This window comes from Geotrypetes seraphini, chromosome 3 (genome assembly GCF_902459505.1).
Source record: "Geotrypetes seraphini chromosome 3, aGeoSer1.1, whole genome shotgun sequence".
In the NCBI taxonomy this organism is placed as follows: Eukaryota; Metazoa; Chordata; class Amphibia; order Gymnophiona; family Dermophiidae; genus Geotrypetes; species Geotrypetes seraphini.
Genome location: NC_047086.1, coordinates 129,810,751 through 129,832,320, shown reverse-complemented (window position 1 = coordinate 129,832,320; position 21,570 = coordinate 129,810,751). Strand labels below are relative to the sequence as shown.

General features: G+C 43.3%; 1 protein-coding gene across 5 annotated transcripts in view; it reads right to left on the bottom strand.

Annotated features, from left to right (window-relative positions):
• The window catches only part of EFR3B (EFR3 homolog B), a 341,904-nt gene that overhangs the window by 152,114 nt on the left and 168,220 nt on the right, over positions 1 to 21,570 (bottom strand). For 2 of the 5 annotated variants that reach the window (XM_033939929.1, XM_033939926.1), the window contains exon 2: positions 18,467 to 18,784. The exons of 2 other annotated variants lie outside the window; for them this stretch is intronic. In XM_033939929.1, coding sequence (XP_033795820.1) covers positions 18,467 to 18,479 — 13 coding nt within the window. In that variant the 5' untranslated portion in view covers positions 18,480 to 18,784. Of the gene's footprint in view, positions 1 to 8,958; positions 9,084 to 18,466; positions 18,785 to 21,570 lie in introns of all 5 variants that reach the window. One more of the 5 variants, XM_033939931.1, reaches the window with a different exon arrangement.

Genomic DNA, 21,570 nt, shown 5'->3' with positions numbered 1-21,570 from the left:
CTGGCTTTTGCACTTTTCTTTTGTTGTATGGTTGATCTGTTTCTCTTTGGGGATAGGTTTGCTGGGGTTTTTATAAACTATTGTATTAGGCATACACTGGCTTCTTGTACTCTGTATTTTGCTGTATTATTGATTTGTCTTAATCGCTTGTCTTGGATAGGCGAGTGTCCTTGTTCTGGTGGAGTGTCCTTATTTTTTTTCCTGGTTATGTTTGCTAATGGTTTTGCCTAATAAAGAAATATTATACAAAAAAAAAAGCTTTGAAAGTCACCCGCTTGAACATGTCTGAATAGTGACAAACAGAATAGCAAGCTACAATCTACTAAATTTCTCTGAAGAGGTGAATAAATATTTAGATAAAGATGACCCAGTTGATATTGTGTATCTGGATTTTCCAAAGGCATTTGACAAAGTACTCATGAAAGACTCCTGAGGAAATCAGAAAATCATGGGATAGGAGGTAATATCCTATTGTGGATTAAAAGTTGGTTGAAAGACAGAAAACAGAAAGTACTGTACAATTAAAAGGTCAATATTCTCAATCGAGAAGGGTAAACAGTAGGGTTTAATCAAAACAAAAATGTATGCAGATATATTAATGAGAGAGCTGTTGATAATGTTTAATCTCTGACTTTTTCATTTTTGAGGTCCAAGCTCTGACGTAGTCTAAGGTGAAATGCTGGCTAGCTTTAATCGACGGTGAGCCAGGAGCAGAGGTCGATAAAAATCAAAAGTCAATGAACAGCGTTTTCAGCAATCTGTTGGACAAGATAAGTTCTTTGTTTAAAGTTCTCATGTATATTAGTTTCAGAAGTTCATAAAGTGCATTTGGAACTGTGGGACACTGAGGCCCGGATTCTGTATAGGACTTCCGATCTCAGAAGCCGACAAGTGTCCTATACAGAATCGCGCCTAAACCCGTTTAAAAAGAACCCGATTCTCTAACCAACGTCCATGTTACTGACACTGGTTAGAGAATCGGGTTGCTGCAGAGCTTATTGCGGCAAGGGATCTCCCTGCCACGATAAGTTTAGCAGCAACCCGTCCCCACCCCCTGTGAAGACTACCAGCAGGAGGGATACCCAATCCTTCCTGCCGGAACCCTCCCCCCCCATAAATCGCTCAGCCCTCCCCCGGATCTCCCTCCACCCCCACCCGGACCCCCTCACCTCCACTAGAACCACTCCTAACCCCACCCTAACCCCCGGACTCCCCTCTAATCTTTTTTGTTAATGATTACAGGACCAAAGAATGATGTTAAACCCTGCACAGTCAATACTTCATCTTCTCCCAATGAAATAGTGACAGTGGGAACTCCTAAGGGCAAAATGTTCTCACACATGCCTCTTTTACCGCCCTCCCTTCATCCTCCAAACCGACTTCTGATAAGGTCTCAGCAGGATAGAGGGAACTTGCTCCTGGAGGAGTGGCTGGAGAGCATAAATTGGAGCTTAAGGATGGAGCTTCCAGATTAAGTTCTTCCCCCTTACGGGATCCAATACTCACTTCATCCCTTAGCAAAACTGGAGTAGACGTATAAATACTCACAAAAATATCCATGTGACCTCGCATCTTATCAGCTCTTGGCACAGTTATCTCCTTTACAAACCCTTTCCATTTCCCCATTCTCTTAATTCTACTAAAATTCACAAAGGGGGGGGGGGGGAATCTTAACACAGTACCTTATGAATTACAATTAAATTGATCACACAGATGATATAAAAATTCAGTGATCCAGGATACTTCTCAAGCTTTTCCTCCGATGTTCCTCCAGTGATCCAAAGGGGCATGACCTGCCCCTTTGGCCATGCCCCTTAAAGCATGCATCCGTGGGCTTGCAACTGCTGGCCATGTACCATGGCGGGTATCATTCTTAAAGGAGATAGAAGAAGCAGGCCTCTGAGATCAGCAGTACATTGGGCAGCTGATTGGATATCCCCACTGATGTTCTTAAGCCTTTCTGCTGCTCCAAAACTGGGCTCAAAAAATCTCTCCTTTTTCCCAATAGACGAGATATTCTGCTTATGTCTGGTTTCTGTGTAGGATCGGTAGAAGTCTGGTTTGTTCTTTTTTTTCCAGCAGGAAGTCTGTTCGTATTCTAGGGTACTGCCTTTTATAGGTAAGGAAGGGAAAGGTGATAGGATTTGACATACCACCTTTCTGTGGTTACAATCAAAGCAGTTTACATATTATATGCAGATACTTATTTTGTACCTGGGGTAATGGAAGGTTAAGTGACTTGTCCAGAGTCACAAGGAACTGCAGTGGGAATCGACTACTAGTACTTATCACTTATATAGCGCTGAAAGGCATACGCAGCTGTACATTTTGACATTTATAGACCGTCCCTGCTCGCAAGAGCTTACAATCTAACTTGGATAGGCAGACATGACATATAGCGTTGGGATGCAGAACCCAAGGTGAAAGGAGTTAAGAGTCAAAAGCATTCTTGAAGAGATGAGCTTTTAAATGGGCCTTGAACGCTGCCAGAGACAGAGCCCGCGGTAGAGATTCAAGCAGCTTGTTCCAAACATACGGAATCTGGAGCTGGCAGTTTTCCTGGTTCACAGGTCACTGCACTAACCATTAGGCTATACTTGTTCCTATTTGAGTTTCTTTTGCTTTCCTCTGGATTTTCTTCTCTGTGGATACTTTGGGGTCATTCTCTTTGGTTTTAGCCCTCGATTTCTACACATATCATCATTCTCTCTTGCTGTCTAAGTGGAGTTCTGAAGATTCCCCATGCCCCCAGCCCTCATTACCTTGATAGAGATGGTGTTATAAGGGCCCATTTTAATTTTCCACCCATGACCCATTCAATCCAAGCTGCACCATTGGCCAGTAAATAAACTGTATGTGGATTTTTAGAATATATTATATAAAGTTCTTTGTGGGAGACTCTTGAGGAGATTAAAAAGTAATGGGATAGGAGGTAATGCCTAAATTAAAAGACAGGAACCCGAGATTGAGTCTAAATGGTCAGATTTTTCAGCAAAGAAAGATAAATAGAACACTGCCTCAGGGATCTGCACTAGGATAGCACCTTTTAACATACAGTGTCTGTAAAAAAAAAAGCAACCAGTGAGAAGATGAAATCTGCAGATGGCACAGTTATTCAAAAGTGTTACATAATAAGCGGATTGTGAAAAGTTGCAGGAGTCCCTCGTGTAACTGAGTATATAAGTGGCAGATGAACTTTACTGTGAACAAATGCACAGTGATGCATATAGGAAAATGCTGGGCTCCATATTCTTTATTTAATTATTCAATTTTCTATACCCTTCTCCCAGGGGAGCTCAGAACGGTTTACATGAATTTATTCAGGTACTTAAGCATTTCCTAGAAAAAATAATCTTGGAAACTGAAAGCCTCAACTCAGCATTCCACAGCCGTTAAAAAAAAAAAATAACAAGGAAATAAAGGGCTCCTTTACAAAGGTGTGTTAGGGCCTTAACGCGTGGAATAGCGCACGCTAAAATGCCGAGCGCGCTAGCTGCTACCACCTCCTCATGAGCAGGAGGTAGTTTTTCGGATAGTGCACTAAAAATACACTAGCACACCTTTGTAAAAGGATCCCAAAATGTTAGACATTACAGTCAAACCTCGGTTTGTGAGTAACCTGGTTTGCGAGTGTTTTGCAAGACAAGCAAAACATTCTCGCAAAACTTGTCTCGCAAACCGAGTGTTGACTCGATTTGCGAGCACCCTCCTCCCTGAGAATCGGCATTGGTCCCCTCGCTCGCAAAGCCCCCCCCCCCCCCCACCGCTCGAACCGGCACTCCCCCCTCCAAGCAAACCGGCACCCCCCGCCTGAACAACTTGAACTTACCCCCCCCCCCCCCCATCTGGCATCGGCACGCAGCCCACAGGACGTGCCGGTGCCGCTTGAAGATCTTCCTGCCTCTGCTGGGCCTTGAGCATGCATCTGCGCATGCTCAAAGCCTTCTAATTCTCCCTCTCGCTCAAGTCCTTCTAATTCTCCCTCTTGCCGGTCTGCCCAATAGTTACACACATTATACATTAATGACTAAATTGCATTTTTTTTCTTTGACATTTCTGGGACACAGACTGTAGAAGTCCTTAGGTTTCAACTAGTGGAGTTGCTGTCCAAGCTCACTCCAGCCTATCCCAACCATCTCATCATTTGCAGGAGATAGACTAAAAGTCTGCCCTGCACTGTCCTCATGTTCCAAATTACTAGAGTTCCTGTTGAAGCTCTCCCCAGCCCATCCTAAACCAAATTGCCGAGTCTGCCCAGTACCGGCCTTAGTCCTTCATTTTATACTACACTTCCCCCTCTGTATTCGCGGGGGTTAGGAGAAGAGCTGGCCCGCCAATATTAAAAAAACGCAAATAATATTTGGGCCGGTTCTGCCCCTAACCCCCGCTTCCCCTAACTATTTTAAGCCCTGAAAGCCCCTCCTCCCCCCTTAAGCCTTACCTGGTGGTCTAGTGGGTTTTCAGGCAGGAGCGATCTTCCCATGCTCTTGCCCCGTGCAGATCACTCACAGGAAATGGCTGCCTTGAGCTCCCTTAGTCTCTCGAGCCATTTCCTGTGAGCGATCTGCATGGGGCAGGAGCGTGGGAAGATTGCTCCTGCCCCGAAAACCCGCTAGACCACCAGGTAAGGCATAAGGTGGGGCTTACAGGGCTTAAAATAGCCTGAAAAATGAAAATGCATTTTTTAGTATAAAACCATGAATAAGCGAATCCGTAGATACGAAATTCACGAATATGGAGGGGGAAGTGTATTCATTATCTAATTAGAGATCCTCTTTGTTCATCCCATGCTTTTTTTAATTCCATCACCATTTTCATCTTACCACCTCCCTTGGGAGGGCATTCCAGACATCAACAACCCTCTCTGTGAAAAAAAATTTCTTACCATTACTCCTAAGACTACCACCCCGCAATCTCAATTTATGCTCTCTAGTTTTACCACTTTCCCTTCTCTGGAAAAAGATTTGGTTCTATATTAATACACTTCAAGTATTTATTTCTTTATTTAAATATTTATGTGTCTAAGTGCTTTGAAAATGAGCCCCTGAAGCTCTTCAGCCTGGAGGTGTCTAAGAGGAACAGTAATGAAGGTCTACGAGGAGCTGCTGAAAAGTTCTCAGGTCAACCAACAAAGTTGAGGCAGTCTCCATCGAGGGCTATACAGTACACTTAGTCCAGCAATTTTCCACTTTTTTCATTCCGTATTTTTCCAATAGAACAAAACAAGTGGAATATCACTGGACTAAGAGGCTCATAATCGAAACAGAAATATGTCTAAAAACTGGCCTAAATCGGCTCTTAGACGATCAGTGAGATAAGTCGTCCAAGGGTCGATAATCGAACCGAGTTTTAGACGTATCTAAAAATGACAGGCCTTCACAGTGCTGCAGTACTCCCAGAGCTAAAAGGGGCATTTTAGGAGGAGTGGTGAGGGCGGGACATGGGCCATCCTAGACTTAGTCAAACTGCATGTATAACCAAAAGTTTAACAACACTGCTTAGACGAAACTTGGACGTTGTGACTTAGGCCATCTAAAACCAGGTCTAAGTAACAAGAAGGTATCCAAAGTGACCAGATAACCACTGCAGGGACAAAGTACAGACCCCTACACACTCCCCCAGTGATCACTGACACCCCCCATACACATTCACACAGCCATAAAACTCATAATAACAACTTTACATATCTGCCTCCAGAACATCAAAACCTGGCAGCCTGGCATAGGAAAACCTAGTAGAGCTGCACAGAGGTGGCTTAAGTGGTCTGGGGGAGTGAACTAGTGAACCATGGAGAGGAGGACCCAGGCCCATAAGCCACTTTAACCACTGCATGCATGGTGAAACGTGCACACCCCAAAAAAAAACCCAAACCATATAAATGGCACCTGTAGCCATAAGGGCTATTGAGGTGGTAGACAGGTGGGTCTACTCAGTTCTGGGGGGTGTTTTGGGGGGCTCACCATGACCTATAAGGTTGTTGTGGTAAGATGTGTTTGTGGCACCCTTTTTGTGAAGTGCACAGCAGTACCCTGTAAGGTACCCTACTACTCTGGTACAATGTTTGGGTGTCCAGTCCATCACTTTGCTGACCCCGCCCATATCCAAAAGGTCTTTTTCTAGGCGTTCTTTACTTGGATGAATTTTTGGACGAAAATGGGGTATAAAGATGGACAACTTAGCAGTCTGGACGATCAGATGGCTGGACGTACAGTTAGACGATTTTAGGGAAAAAAAATATGTTGGACATATTTTTTGAAAATGGATCTTTTCACATGTCCGACTTTGGGCAACTCGGACTTAGACGTATCTTTTGATTATGCCCCTCTAAGTGTATAGTCCTCTATGGAAACTGGTTGGGCCCTCGTATAATAGGTAAATCGAGAATGATTGTTTCGAATAGTACTAATACTAATGGACACTCCAAGAAAATAATAAGTAGAACATTTAAAACAAATCTAAGAAAATATTTTTTCATTCAGTGTTCATTAAAGCAATGGAATTTGTTGCCAGAAGATATGGTAAAAGTCAGTAGCATAGCTGGGTTTAAAAAGGGTTTGGACAAGCTCCTGGGAGATAAGTCTATAAACCATTATTAGCCAAATAAAAAATGGGATTGTGCCAGGTACTTGTCACCAGGACTGTCCATAGTCAGAAATGATGCTGGGCTTCATGGACCTTGGGTGACACAGTGTAGCACATCTTTATTTTCTTATGTTCTTGTGTACCTGATAAGGAGTCATAATTCATCCTGAAATAAAATTGGAAAAGTGGTCTAAAATATAATGGACCCACTGCCTGGTTAAATCACTTGTACCTGCCTATCCACTAATATTCAGTGGCACTTAACTGGACAGTGACACTGAATCAGCACGAAGAGCACTTGCACAGTCCAGTTAGTGCAGGAGTGTGGTCAATCAGGGCTTCGGCCTCAAAATGACCACTGCAATATTTAGTGCCATGAAACTAGTACAATACTTTGAAGCTGATGCTAGAGGTCGTGGTAGCTATTTTGAGGCCCAAGTCGCGGTGGACTCTGCCTTTAGGACTCCCATAGAAAACCAGGGCTAGTAAAGGTAAGTCTGGGAGAGCCTATAGGGGGTAGGTGGGCGGGTTGGGGAGGGTACTGGCTAGAGGCTTCTTGTCTTTGAAAGAGAGAAAGGGGAGATCAGAATCAGGGGGAGGAGGAGGAAGGGAAGCACTAAGGTGATGGCTTCCGCTTATCCTGAATGATATTCAGCTAGGACCTGCATAAGGGTCCAGACAGTTAGCATGGCCCTGACTATTCAACGCTGGTGCCTCACATTGAACATCCAGGATAATTCTGCCCATAGAGGTCAGCATTTAAAAAACTGCTAACTGCAGACGGCTCAATAATAATAATAATAATAATAAAAACTTTATTCTTCTATACCGCCACAATCTTGCGACTTCTAGGCGGTTTGCAATCAAGGAAGCTGAACGTTCAGCGAGTTACACTATGCAGATGATCAGAGGAAATACAGAGTGCAGAAATTTTAAGAAAGCAAAAATATAAATATACAGTTTGCTGAGCGAGAATATAGGTTATACAGTTTGCTAAGAAATTTCTGAGAGGACCCGTTAGGAAAAGGTAACACATTTCAAAATTACAGCGAAAAATTACAATATGATAATAACAGTTTATATAAATCGCTGAACCGTGAAGTTCTATGTGGACTTATGAGGGGAGAGGGAATGGATGAGAGATCGGGAGGACCTTTATTGTGGAGAGAGAGAAGAGCGGTCAGTTGTCTAGATATTTCAGGAACAGGTATGTTTTTAGGCGCTTCCTGAATTCCTCATAAGTGGTTGGTGAAAGCAATTGATCTAGGTCTTTACCCCATATGGCTGCTTGGTGTGAGAGAAGGTATTCATGATGTTTTTTCAGTTTGCAGCCTCTAACTGGAGGGGAAACAAAGTTTGAATATGTGCTTCTCTTGCGTCTGTTGGTGGAAAAGGAGAAAAGGTCCGTTATGTATTTTGGGGCTAGTCTTGGATACCGCCACACCACCACAGTTCTAGGCGGTTCACAAAAAAGAGAACTGAACAACCAGTGAAAATACAAATACTGGGGAAATACAGTGGAAAAAAAAAACCAAGGAAGTATCAAGTGACAAATTTATCAAAAAGATAGGTCTTCACTAATTTTCTAAAAGAGTAATAAGACAAAGCGTGGTGAGATAGTTTTTTCACTTAGCCCAGTGTTCATCTTGTCTGTTTCAAATGAAAGTGTTCTGTCCAAAAATCTCTTATAATGGCAACATTTTAATGTCGGTTAGGCAAATAAACAAGAACTGCGAGTCTTGATGGTCTGGGGCAACTCAAAGTGAGAGGAAAGGTAAATCGGAGCCAAGCCAGATAGAGATTTGAAGCAGATGCAGGAGAATTTAAACAAAATTCTTGCCTCTATCAGTAACCAATATAATTGTCGATATTAAGGGCTAACATGCTCATGTTTCTTCTGGCCAAAATTCAGTCGGATACCTGAATTTTGTAAGATCCCAAGTAAATTATATTACAATAGTCAAGGATACTCAATATCAAAGACTGTACCAACAATCTGAAAGATGTTAAATCAAAATATTTTTTAATGGTATGAAGTTTTCACAACACAAAGAAGCATTTTTTTGACTTAGTGAACAGCTATCATTGAAACAGACTATTTTAGACATCAAGAAGCATTAATATTGTTTTTTTGATCATTATGAATATGTGCCGAGCTCCATGCTATAACTCAGCCATATAAGGAATCTGTGTCTCAGTAAGTCCACGCCGCATTGTTCAGTGCTGTACGGTTTTATCTAGCAATCCACCACACTCTAAAACTAAGCCAACAGCACCATTACCTAGACACTCTTCTCCAGTCAGAATCTTTAGGCTGGAAAATAATTGCTGCAAATTCAACATAAGTGAGACAGTGATGGCGTAAAAATAACATACCAGTGAGAACAGCAGAGTACAAATCTGCTCAGCACGATGCACTGTGCCAGGTGCAGGCACCACCCGCTTTCAGCAGGATCTCGTTGATTTTAACTTCCTTATGCCTGGCTCAGCAGTCCTTTGCGCTGGGGAGGTGGGGAGTAAAGGGAAGGAAGATCATAGATGTAGCCAGTAAAAAAAACAAAACAGATCATCTTATTATTTGGGATTCTGCTGCTAGAGATTTGTTAATGTAATGCATGATTGCTCAGTTTGCATCATTTCCTTACTTCCAGAGTTTTTATTTTGGTGTCAGGTCAAAAGCGCGCCGGGACAAAGGCACGCGCAGACAATTGAGCGCAGCGCGGAGGCGCACGCCGAAGAAAATTACTGTTTTAGGGGCTCCGACGGGGGGTCGTGGGAGGGGGAACCCCCCACTTTACTTAATACAGATCGCGCCGCATTGTGCGGGCGTTGTGGGGGGTTTGGGGGGGTTGTAACCCCCCACATTTTATTGAAAACTTCCCTGTTTTTAGGGAAAAAGTTAAGTTTCCAGTAAAATGTGGGGGGTTACAACCCCCCAAACCCCCCACAATGCCGCCGCGATCTGTATTAAGTAAAGTGGGGGGGCTCCCCAACAAAACCCCCGTGGGAGCCCCTAAAAACAATAATTTTCTTCGGCGCGCGCCTCCATCTTGCGCTCAGTTGTCGGCGCGCGCCTTTGTCTTCCGCGATTATGTCTATGAACCTTTATTTTAAATAGGGGCAGAAACAAAAAATAGATTCCCTTCGTGTGAATCCTCAGCTATTAAAAGGGCAGCAGCTACAGTTAGGCCAGAGAGCGTGTCTGGTAGGAGACTATTTGGTAAAGGGTCCGTTTTCCAAACAGCAGTAAAAAGTGGCTTTAACGAGCCCGTACGTGGGTCATTTCCGTGTGCTAAGGCCATTATTATTGCTGGGGCAAAATGGCTAATTTTTCTTAATAATGGCTATTTGCTAATTTTCTCATTAGCACATGACCATTAGCTTATACCAGGGGTGTCCAATGTCGGTCCTCGAGGGCCGCAATCCAGTCGGGTTTTCAGGATTTCCCCAATGAATATGCATGAGATCTATTAGCATACAATGAAAGCAGTGCATGCAAATAGACCTCATGTATATTCATTGGGGAAATCCTGAAAATCCGACTGGACTGCGGCCCTCGAGGACCGACATTGGACACCCCTGGCTTATACGCTCCTACTGCCACCTATTATGTAGGCAATTAGGGTTCATGTGGCAATGTAGCTGTGCTAACCAATTAATGTAGAACAGGGGTGTCCAATGTCGGTCCTCGAGGGCCGCAGTCCAGTCGGGTTTTCAGGATTTCCCCAATGAATATGTATTGAAAGCAGTGCATGCAAATAGATCTCATGCATATTCATTGAGGAAATCATGAAAACCCGACTGGACTGCGGCCCTCGAGGACCGACATTGGACACCCCTGATGTAGAACATACCCAATCTCCATCCTCAGGCTTGCCCCCTGCCCTAAAATATACATTTTCTTTTTAGCATGTGGGTAGTGCTTACTGCAGCTTTGTAAAAGGTCCCCTAAAGAAACATAGGTGCCATTTTCCTTTATTGAATACTTGCCTAACCCCAAAAATACTCACCTACACTATAGGCATGAGAATGTTCTCCAGCTATAGACTGGTGTAAGTGTGGATGCCATAGTTTAGCAGGGACACAAGTAACTAGAAACATAGAAATATGATGGCAGATAAAGGCCAAATGGCCCATCCAGTCTGCCCAACCACAACATCTACTTTCTCTCCCTAAGAGATCTCATGTGCCTGTCCCACGCTTTCTTGAATTCAAACACAGACTTTGTCTCCTCCACCTCTTTTGGGAAACTTTTCCCCTCTCCTGCCTTTCCTCTTAAGTACACATATTGAAATCTTTAACTCTGTTCCCATAGCACATCCTTCAGAAATGGGATCATTATCTGCAGGATAATGCGGCCACCATGTCGGATCCAGTGTTTTTATGGGAGACTGCCAAGGCAATTCTTTGCGGGGAGACTATAGCGTATGTGGCCAGGCAGCAGAAAGAACACTCCCAGGAACTTTTATACTTGCACCATAAAATTGAGACCTCTAAGCGTCAATGGATCGCTTCTAGGAATCCTGTGGATGGAGATTCCATTCAGGTTGCTCGGGTGGCGCTCCAGGTTAAGATTCATGAACACACTTTGAAATCCTTCCAATTTTACAAACATAGATTTTATAGATATGGGAATCGTTTGTACAGGGCTATTAAAGCATAATTCCTTGGTCACAGATAGGGATTGTCTCACTGATCTTTTTTCCCGCCATTTTCAGTTCTTCACTGGAAGAACTTCGTCTCCGGGTGCCATAGCTTCCTATTTGGATTCATTACAATTATCTCAGGTTTCAGGGGCCGAGGTTGCGGCTTTGCATGCTCCCATTACGGGTTTGGAGATCCAGCAGGTTATTCAGGACTCACCGCTTTCCAAGGACCTGGGACCTGATGGTTTATCCTCTCAATTTTATAAAATTTTACAGGATCGTATAGTTGGTTCTTGGAAGGCTTACTTTGGGTGACATCTTTGGGGGCCTTCCTTGCTCATTTTAATCGAGCACATATTGTGTTGATTCCTAAGCCTGATAAGAACCCGGCTTTTGTGGATTCCTATCGTCTCATTTCATTGATTAATTTCGAGCTTAAACTATTGGCTAAAATTCTGGCTAATCGTTTGGCTAGTTTTCTGCCGGATTTGATTCATGCGGACTAGGTGGGGTTTGTTCGGGGTAGACAGGCGGTTTGGAATGTCAGGAAGGTAATGGCGGTTTTGGGTCATAGTGCTACTCATTCCATCCTGGGTCTCCTGATTAGTCTTGATGCCAGTAAAGCGTTTGATTGTGTGGATTGGGAGTACTTGTTTGTAGTGCTCAAGGGCTACGGATTGGGAGGTTCTTTTCTGACCATGGTTCGTCTTTTGTATCATCTTCCTAGCTCGGCGATGTTGGTTAATGGTATCTGGTTTCTGGTTATTTTCTGGTGGAGCGTGGCACACATCAGGGTTGTCCTCTCTCCCCTTTATTATTTATTTTATTGCAGCTTCTTCGGGAGGATGGCTTGGTTTCTGGGCTGTCCATGGGGCGGTAGGGTGTTGTCTGGCATTCGCGGATGATATTTTGCTCCTGTTGACCCAACCAGGTCGGTCTCTTCTGAGGGCATTGCAGTTGGCTGGTGATCATGAGAGGGTGTCTGTTCTGGAGTCAAATTTGGAAAAATCTGAAGCTTTGGCTATAGGTGAGTATGCTTACGCGGATTGGTCGATCCCCTTCCCTCTGCGAAAGGTGGCACACAAACTTAAATATTTGGGGATGTACATTACCAGCAATCTATCCCGGGCCTATAAGGAAAATTTTACTGTGTTATTGAGTAAGTCCAGGGATCTTTTGGGTCTTTGGGCTCATTTTCCATTGTCCTTACAGAATCGAACTGCACTTTACAAAATGGTTTTGTTCCCTAAGTGGGTCTATGTGACGCAGACTTTTCCATTGTATGTTACTAATAAGGATATTAACACGTATCATAATAATAATAATAATAATTATTTATTTTCTTATATACCGCCCAACCAGAAGTTCTGGGCAGTTCACAGCAAAAAAACTGAGACATATCAGCGAAGACACAAAATATAGTACAATTCAGTGAAATACAATACAGCACAATACAATACAATGCAATGCACACTGTTTACACAAATTTCTTTGGAATAATAGAAAACCCAGAATGACTATTGCTCAATTATCTTTACCTGTGGGACGAGGTGGACTGGCACTTCCGGATCTGAGGAGATACAACATAGCCTGCCTACTTAGGCACCTGTTGGACTGGATCAAGAACACTCAGTTTTATACACCTGTCACTCTCGAGCAGCAATTGATGGCTCCTACTTACCTGATGTATTATCTTCATTCTAAGCGCCCTCAATGGATTTTTCCCACCAGCAATCATCCTTTGCTGAGATTTATGCGCCAATGCTGGCAATGGTTGTGTAAATGTATGCATTTGCCTTTTACCTCCACGGTTCTGTTGCCCTTCTGGGCTAATTGAGATCTGGATCCTGATGCTTCCAAACTTTACTTGCAGCGATGGAGTGCTCATGTTCTATGCTACGTGTGAGACGTGGTGTTGAAGGAGGGAGTGCCTTGTTCTTCAGGCGGAGGGTCTTTTGGAGGCCAGGGATTGGCTTTTATACTGCCAGGTGTCTCATTATCGCCACTCCTTAGATGCTGCTACTTTGAACGAGGACAGGGCAGATGTGGTGAGTGAGATCTTGACTTTGTCCCACCTGACTCGGATTAGTTTATCTTTTCATCAAGTCAGTTTGGGCTGCTTTGCTACACCTTGGGACCCTGAGGTGTTGGCAGCTGTGTGGAACCAAGATCTCTCCCCGTCTGAACATATCACGGGACCTGGAGTTCATCTTCTTATGAAATCTTCCTCGGATGACTCGTTCTGTTGTGCTGCAGGAGCAGCCTTTCAAGTTTCTTCTGTGATTGCATGTATCACCATTTTGGGCCTATGTCTCTGGCTATGTCTCTCATGCTCGGTGTCCTAAGTGCCAGTCTGCCCATGCAGGCTTGCTTCATATGTTTTGGTCTTGTGACCGCATTCAGACCTTTTGGTCTTTTGTAGCACTGTACCTGTAGCCTGCCCTGCATAAGCAGATTCCTTTGAGGGCAGATGTTCTGCTCTTTTCTCAGGTGGTTCATCTGGGCTTGTCTAGAAGGAGTAACATCTTATTGCAAAAGGCCTCCTTACTAGCCCAGAAATGATGCTAGTTCCTTTTGTTGTGATGCCAAGCTAAAGCGCTTACCCTTACTATGTGGAGAAATGAGTTGTTTACTTTGCTGAAATTTATATATCTGGATGTCCGGAGGGGTGGTCCTGGCCAAAGGAGGAAATTCAGGAGAATATGGGCTCCCGTTTGGGAGGGATTGCCCCTAGAGCTAGAAGTTCTCTATTGAACTTTTGACACTGGAGTACGGGGGGAGGGGGTTGAGGGGTGGGTTTCCTGGTGGGGGGGGGGTTCAGTTTCTGGGGGTCTTTGTGCAGGAATAACGCAAAAGACCTGACTGTTCCTGCTATTTTCTCCTGTTTGCTGTTGTTGTTGTATTGATTGTATGTAAAAAAAGAAAATATTAATAAAAACGATATAAAAACAAAACTCCGTTCCCATATGCCTTATCACATAGACCGCCAACCATTTTTGTCACCTTCCTCTGGACCAACTCCATCCTGTTTATATCCTTTTGAAGGTGCGGTCTCCAGAATTGTACACAATATTCTAAATGAGGTCTCACCAGAGTCTTATACAGAGGCATCAATACCTCCTTTTTCCTACTGGCCATACCTCTCCCTAAACACCCAAGTATTCTTCTATCTTTTGCCGTCACCTTTTCAAATTGTGTGGCCACCTCAAGATCATCACATACTATCACACCTGAGTTCCACTCCTTTTTTGTGCACAAAAGTTCTTTACTCCAAAACTGTACCATTCCCTCGGGTTTTTGCAGCACAAATGCATGACTTTGCATTTTCTTAGCATTAAATTTTAGCTGCCACATTTCAGGCCATTCTTCAAGCTTCTCCAGGTCTTTCTTCATGTTATTCACACCATCCGGCGTGTCTTCTCCATTGCAGATATTGGTATCATCCGCAAAGAGGAGAATCTTACCTGAAAGCCCTTCAGCAATATTGCTTACAAAAAAGTTAATATGAATAGGCCCAAGAACAGAACCTTGAAGTACACCACTTGTAACATCCCTTTTCTCACAGGGATGGGATTTGATGTATCACCTTTCTGAGGTTACACTCAAAGCAATTTACATTATATACAGGTACTTACTTTGTACCTGGGCAATGGAGATAAGTGATTTAATGAGCTGCAGTGAGATTTGAAAGTTCCCTTGGTTCTCAAGCCATTAGGCTACTCCTCCACTCCACTCAACATGGTAAGTAGTAGTGGTAGTGTAGAGTCTGCTGAAGAGGCAAAAATCTTAGGGAGTTTCTGACATCACTCTATAGCAGTTGTTCCTAAACATATTTCAGTCAGGTTTTCAGGATATCCACAATGAATATGCATGAAATAAATTTGCTTAAACTGCTTCCATTGCATTAGGGACTTAGCCAGCCCTCTGTTTTGGGGGGAAGTGGATGGGGAAGGGGACTCATTCTCTCCCTTCCTATACCCATAAATAATATCTAAACTGGCAGGGATGCTAAAACCCCACCAGCCAAACTTTCTCCTCACATTGCTGTAGAACGGAAGAAGTTGCTGGCAAGCCTCCAGTCGCCAGTGCCAGGACTCCCCAAGCATACAAACTGTACTTCTTGCATGAACTGAGCATGTGAGAAGAGTTCTAGCATCAGTGGGTGGAGGCACTCCGCTAATTTCTTCTGACTGCAGATTAATGACGAGGAGCGGAGCAACTCGGCAATGAATTTCTTTGGCTGGTGGGACTTCGGCATCCCCACCAGCCAATTACCAGGAGCTGCATGTTTGGAGGTGGTGTGAGCCTAAAGTTGGGGGAGACCTCCAAGCACCCTCCCTCCCCCCCACCCACCCCCCATGGCTATACCACTGCATTGCATGCAGATTTATCTCAGGCATGTTCAATGTACATATCCTGAAAGTCAGATTGGCTGGGGGAAAGGGGAAGTTCCCTAGGACAAATATGGGAACCCCTGCAATATAGTGATGCTAGCTGGTTAGGTGAAGGACATGTTTGCCTTTAAATATAACGTGTCCCTCCAGTTGATGGAGCTGAAAGTGGTACCAAAAGCAGGTACTTAGAATAAAGCTGGTGTCTGTAGCCAAACTGCTACATACACTGGATGAGCACATGTACCCCACACTTGGGAACATGCTAAATAAAGCAGGTTATAAGGATATGCATTTATTTGAAATGACATGTCAGGGTTTTTTTCCTCAAAACCATAGGATATTTAAGGTATTTTAATGTGTCGTCAATAGTGCGCACTCTTTGGAATAAGTGTACCATACTAATGCTATTGCTCCTGTAATGAAATTTTTTTTAAAAAAAGAAAGAAAATCCCCCATAAACAATATAGGGATGAAATCAACATTTTTAGGCTGCACACCCCTAGCTGGTAGGGATTTATATAAAAATATCCAAGGCAAATAAAAATGTACAAATCATTCCTGCTCTCCTCTATCTCTCTGACTGCTCTCTTCTTCGATAGAAGAACTTGGAATCCTCTCAGGGCTCCTTTTACAAAGGTGTGCTAGCGGTTTTAGCATGCGCTTAGCACACGCTAGCCGCTACTGCCTCCTTTTAAGCAGGCGGTAGTTTTTCAGCTAGCGCGCACTATAGCACGTGCTAATCTTGTACGTGCGCTAAAAAAAGCTAGCGCACCATCGTAAAAGGAGCCCTCAGTCTCTGCTCCTTTCTATGTGCCTCTCAGTTGAATGGAACTTTGGGAAAAGCCGCTGTATTACTCCTTCTGACTTGTTATGTACAGGATAATACATGATAGATACTCAGATACTCTCTTCTCTTTTTTGTCTGTACAGTAACTCTAGGCCAGGCAAAGTCCCTTCTCCATTCTCTAAGGGACACAGTTCTCTCTCCATTCAGTTCATCATATGCACAACTCCTCTGGACTAAACAAGATGTATCCAGATCTTTCCTATCTCCTCTTACCTCCATAAGAACGTAAGAACATAAGAATTGCCATACTGGAACAGACTGAAGGTCTATCAAGCCCAGTATCCTGTTTCCAACAGTGGCCAACCCAGGTCTCAAGTACCTAGCTAGATCGCAAGTAACAGTACTCTCACCACTCCTGGGTTCCTGTGCCTTCTCTCCAGGCAGAAGCTAGACCCTACAACAGTTTCACTCTCCTACTTTCTTTTCAAAGAATCCTCCTTTGTGATCCTCTCCTTCTCTTCGCATGGGGACTTAGCTAAGGCTAGAGCTTACACTCCACACTCCTCTGCATAGGGAAACATACACCACTCCTAGCCTTTCCCTTTCTCCTCCTCTCTGCTTAATCTTCTCCCTCCGTATTCGCTGTGATAGGAGATTAACAGAACCGCAAATACAGAAAAACCGCAAATAACTTTTTCATATGTTATTCGCTATTTTCTATTAAAAACCATTGTGAATATGTGAAACCGCGAATAACATGGTGGGAGACCTGGCCTGTTCCTGAAGGAGAGGCAAAACACGGTGAAGAAAGTATTGGGAATCAGCGATTTTTTTTCTATAAATCTTTGGAATCAGCAATTTCTCTATGCAAGCTGATGTAATTTGGGGAGTAGCCAGCAAGCTAAAAACCGTGAGTAGTTGAAACCGCGAATGCTGAAACTTCAAATACAGAGGGAGAAGTGTAGTTTCTGAGTAAGAAGGCAAATGTCCTCCTTTACTGGACTCTTTCTAGGGAAGGAAACCACTGGATACCTCCCAGCCCTCATCTGTATACTTCTCTCCAGTTTTTAGGGTACATCTACTATTGGTGTTTCCACAGACTAGCACCCTCTCCCCACTTAGTACTTTGAGAGGCACTGATCTGGAGCAGGGATCCAGAATGTTCCAACTGTTACTGTAAGAATACATATACAGTAAGTATACCTACACAAGTGTCACAGAGAAGGACATTATACAGAGAAGTTCAAATTAAACTATTCATATGTAGTGCTGGGCAGAGACCAAAACTAGAGAACAACATACAACAGATGAACATGTGCTTCACATTCAGCATAGAATATAAATATTAGCTCCATTCTAGTGGATACCATATGGTAATTTGAGTCAATATTCAAAGGAAAATAACTGCTCCTGTTATCCAGATATTTTCCTTAATTGTCCCTTTCCAGATAGTGCCACTGATTGTCTCACTGCTATCTGGAAATGTGCCTGGCGCCTGCGCACAAGAGCTAAGCGGTAGGCACAGCTCTTCTGCACATGCCCAGTATAGTTCCCGATTGTGGGAGCTCCAGAGCTTTATTTTTGTTTTGTGTTTTTGTTGTTTCTCAGCCACGATATGATGCAGCTGTTGTGCGTGTGTGTGTTCCATGTCTAACAGCTGCGTTCAGACCATAAACACAGGACATACACTCACACAACAGATGCACAAACAGCTACCGGCAGCTCCAGACCTGCTGGAAAATTTTGCCCGGTAAGAGATAGGCATTCCTTTCCGTGCATTAAAAGAGGTGGTCATTTTAATACTAATGAACTCTTTGTAATGCATTTGTATAGGGTTCTCAGTGGCTGCTACCGTGATCGGTAGAAGCCCCTGAGAACCCTTTTGAGCATCAGAGGCCGAGCTACAACCAGTTATGCTTCCACAGCAAGCTTTTGAGAATCTCCGCCTTTATCTGGTTAGCTATCCAGACAGCTGATTCAATATCACCAGCCGAAATCCAGATACTAGCACTGAATATGTGGCCACAGTGGCTGAATATTAACTTGGCTGTCTTTACCTGCATGTGTCATGGCAGCTCTGTCTTTTTAATAATATACAGTGCATATTAGGTGCTGGATAAAACTGTGTTATTTGCTGTCTTGCCTTCCTCATTCAGGGCAACAAAACGTGCCAAAATTCCTTAGAAGTTCTTCTTAAAAAGCAGGAAATGGGTAATGTACGCAAGTCCTCTGTTTCCCAATATAAGAGACAGAGTGAAGTATCCCTGTGGCTGTTCACTTCCTCTTTCTTTGAAAAGGTCTGTTTCCATGACTAACTGTAACGGAAGAGCTGCATAAGTTCTCAGCGGGTCAGCTGATGGTAGGGTCTAGCTAGACTGGGAGCAGAAGGAAAAGAGAATATCAGCAGATGGCCCCACAGAAGCAATTTAACTGGGCATGAGTCTCTCCTGCCTGGTTAACATAACATAACTTAAAAATACACTTATATACCACTGTACCTTTCAGTTCAAAGTAGTTTACAATATAAGAAAGTTATACAGGAATATCAGATTAATAAACTCATTTATAAAGTTTATCAAACAAATAAGTCTTCAATGCCTTTCTAAAAACCTGATAAGGACTAGAATCCTTTATTAGTGTACCAAAATTCCTTTCCCATAACGCAACCTGGTAGGCTAAAATTCTTTGGAAAAAGCGCTTATAGATACAACCTTTAACTGAAGGAAAAGCAACTGTTGCAAGCTTGTGTAGGATTAATTTTCTATCGATGAAAAAGGAAGTGATCAATGAAATAATTTGGTACAAGGCTTGCCAACATTTTAAAACAGAAGCATCCCAATTTAAAGAGTATCCGTGCCTCACTTTGAATATCATTATCAACCCCCTCTGTATTTCAAGGGGAACATACACAGGGGGTGGAGAATAGGCGGGGCATAAGCAGGACTCCCATTTAGAGAATACTCAAATTATGCATGTATCTGCTGCACTTCGGCACTTGCACTTACCCCCACCTCTAGGACGTGCATAAGTATGAGTACCTAAATGTTGGGCACAAAAATATCTGATTGCACCACTATTCTACAAAGTACAGTAAATAATTAGCTTAATTAAAGGTGAAACATTCAATGACCAGATGCCAATCTAGCAATAATTAGATGCTAACAACCAATTTTTGTTATTTTCTCCTTCTATAAAAGGTTGTATATCAAAAAGGTTTCTAGATAAAACACTTTCTTTTCAGGCAGGGAAATGGAATAAATGTTTTGGTGATTTTTTTTGTTTTGACGATTTCCTCATCTTATCAGACTTTTAGAAAATTATTGAAAACTTCTCTTTTTGACAAATATGTGTAACTGTAGTTTTTATGTACTTTTAATGTATGATATTTGATGTAATGTGTGTTTTGTAGTTTTTTCTTATTGTAAATCGCACTGAACCGTGAGGTATTTTGGTATAAAAATAAAGCTATTATTATTATTGCAGTTAACTGGCATCACTTAAGGCTCCTTTTACGAAGCTGCGTTAGCGGTTTTAGCGCTACCCGGCTAGAACTAACGCCAGCTCAAAGCTGGCGTTAGCATCTAGCATGGCCGGCAGTTTAGCGCGCGCTATTACGCGCATTAAACCGCTAACGCAGCTTCGTAAAAGGAGCCCTTAGAATTAACATGTACAATGCGCTGTATGCTATTCTCAAAGGCTCAGCACCTAGCTGTTATAGTGTTTATCTGAAAAGGGGACATGGCGTAAATGTGCATGAGTCAAGTCTCTTTCATTTGAAAGGAAGTTCTGGAGTATCTAAGGAAATACTTTGCTACAGAAAGGGTTGTGGATGCATGGGACAGTCTCCCAGAAGAGGTTGTGGAGACAGAGACTGTGTCTGAATTTAAGAAAGCCTGGGATAGGCACGTGGGATCTCTTAGAGAGAGGAAGAGATAATGGTTACTGCGGATGGGCAGACTGGATGGGCCATTTGGCCTTTATCTGCCATCATGCTTCTATGTTACTAAAGCTCTATGACATCACAATGCAGGTGTAAAGAGCCTTAGCCAATAGGGAGAGGAGGAGATAGTGGATTCTGTGGATTGGCAGATTGGATTGGCCATTTTGCCTTTATCTGCCATCATGCTTCTATGGCCAGGAGCATGCTAGAGGCATTTCAAAAAGTTGACACCAAATTATAGAATTTACCTAAGTTGGGTGCCTACATTTACACCTAAGCACGGCATCCAAAAGTTAGGCATCAGATCCGTGCTGAATGCTGTTCTTTAAAACACGCATTCCCTTTATAGAATAGCACTTGGATCCAGATTCTACAAATGGCACCTAAGACATAGGTGCCGAGGACCACAGCACATAGCGCCTATCGATCTTCAATCAGGCACCATTTATAGAATTGCACCAAGCAGCGCCTACAGAGGACTTGGACACCGGTAGGCACCCGAATCTTAGTTGCCCCCTATTAATGCCAGGTTTTTCTTAGCCTAAATCTGAAAAGGGGACATGGCGTAAATGCTGGCACCTAAGTTCACTATAATCTAATTTGCAATTTGTGGGTCGCTCTATACCAGGGGTGTCAAAGTCCCTCCTCGAGGACCGCAATCCAGTCAGGTTTTCAGGATTTCCGCAATGAATATGCATGAGATCTATTAGCATACAATGAAAGCAATGCATGCAAATAGATCTCATGCATATTCATTGGGGAAATCCTGAAAACTCGACTGGATTGCGGCCCACGAGGAGGGACTTTGACACCCCTGCTCTATACCTAATGAGGATCCAGCCAATTTACAGTTCTCAGGATTAACAATGTTATTAGGATTACATAGTAATTGTATAAGGAATATCATACAGAGTAGAGATCCGACAGAGCTGAGGAATATGTGTTACAAGAGGTAAACAAAGAGGAGATTGGGTACACAGAGAGACCAGCATTTACTTTAGGCGCTTACATATAAAACATGCTCATGATCCACCCATGATCTGTCTCCATAACCACTTTCTGGTAATCACCTACCAAATTAGGCACCTACTACCAGTGGTGTAACGAGGGTGAGAGATGACTGGGGCGGTGGTGCACCTCAGCTGCCCTCTTCTCCGCCCCCCCTTACCTCCACACGCTCCTCCTCTGCCCCTTCCTGCCACGCGCATCGCTTCCCTTCCC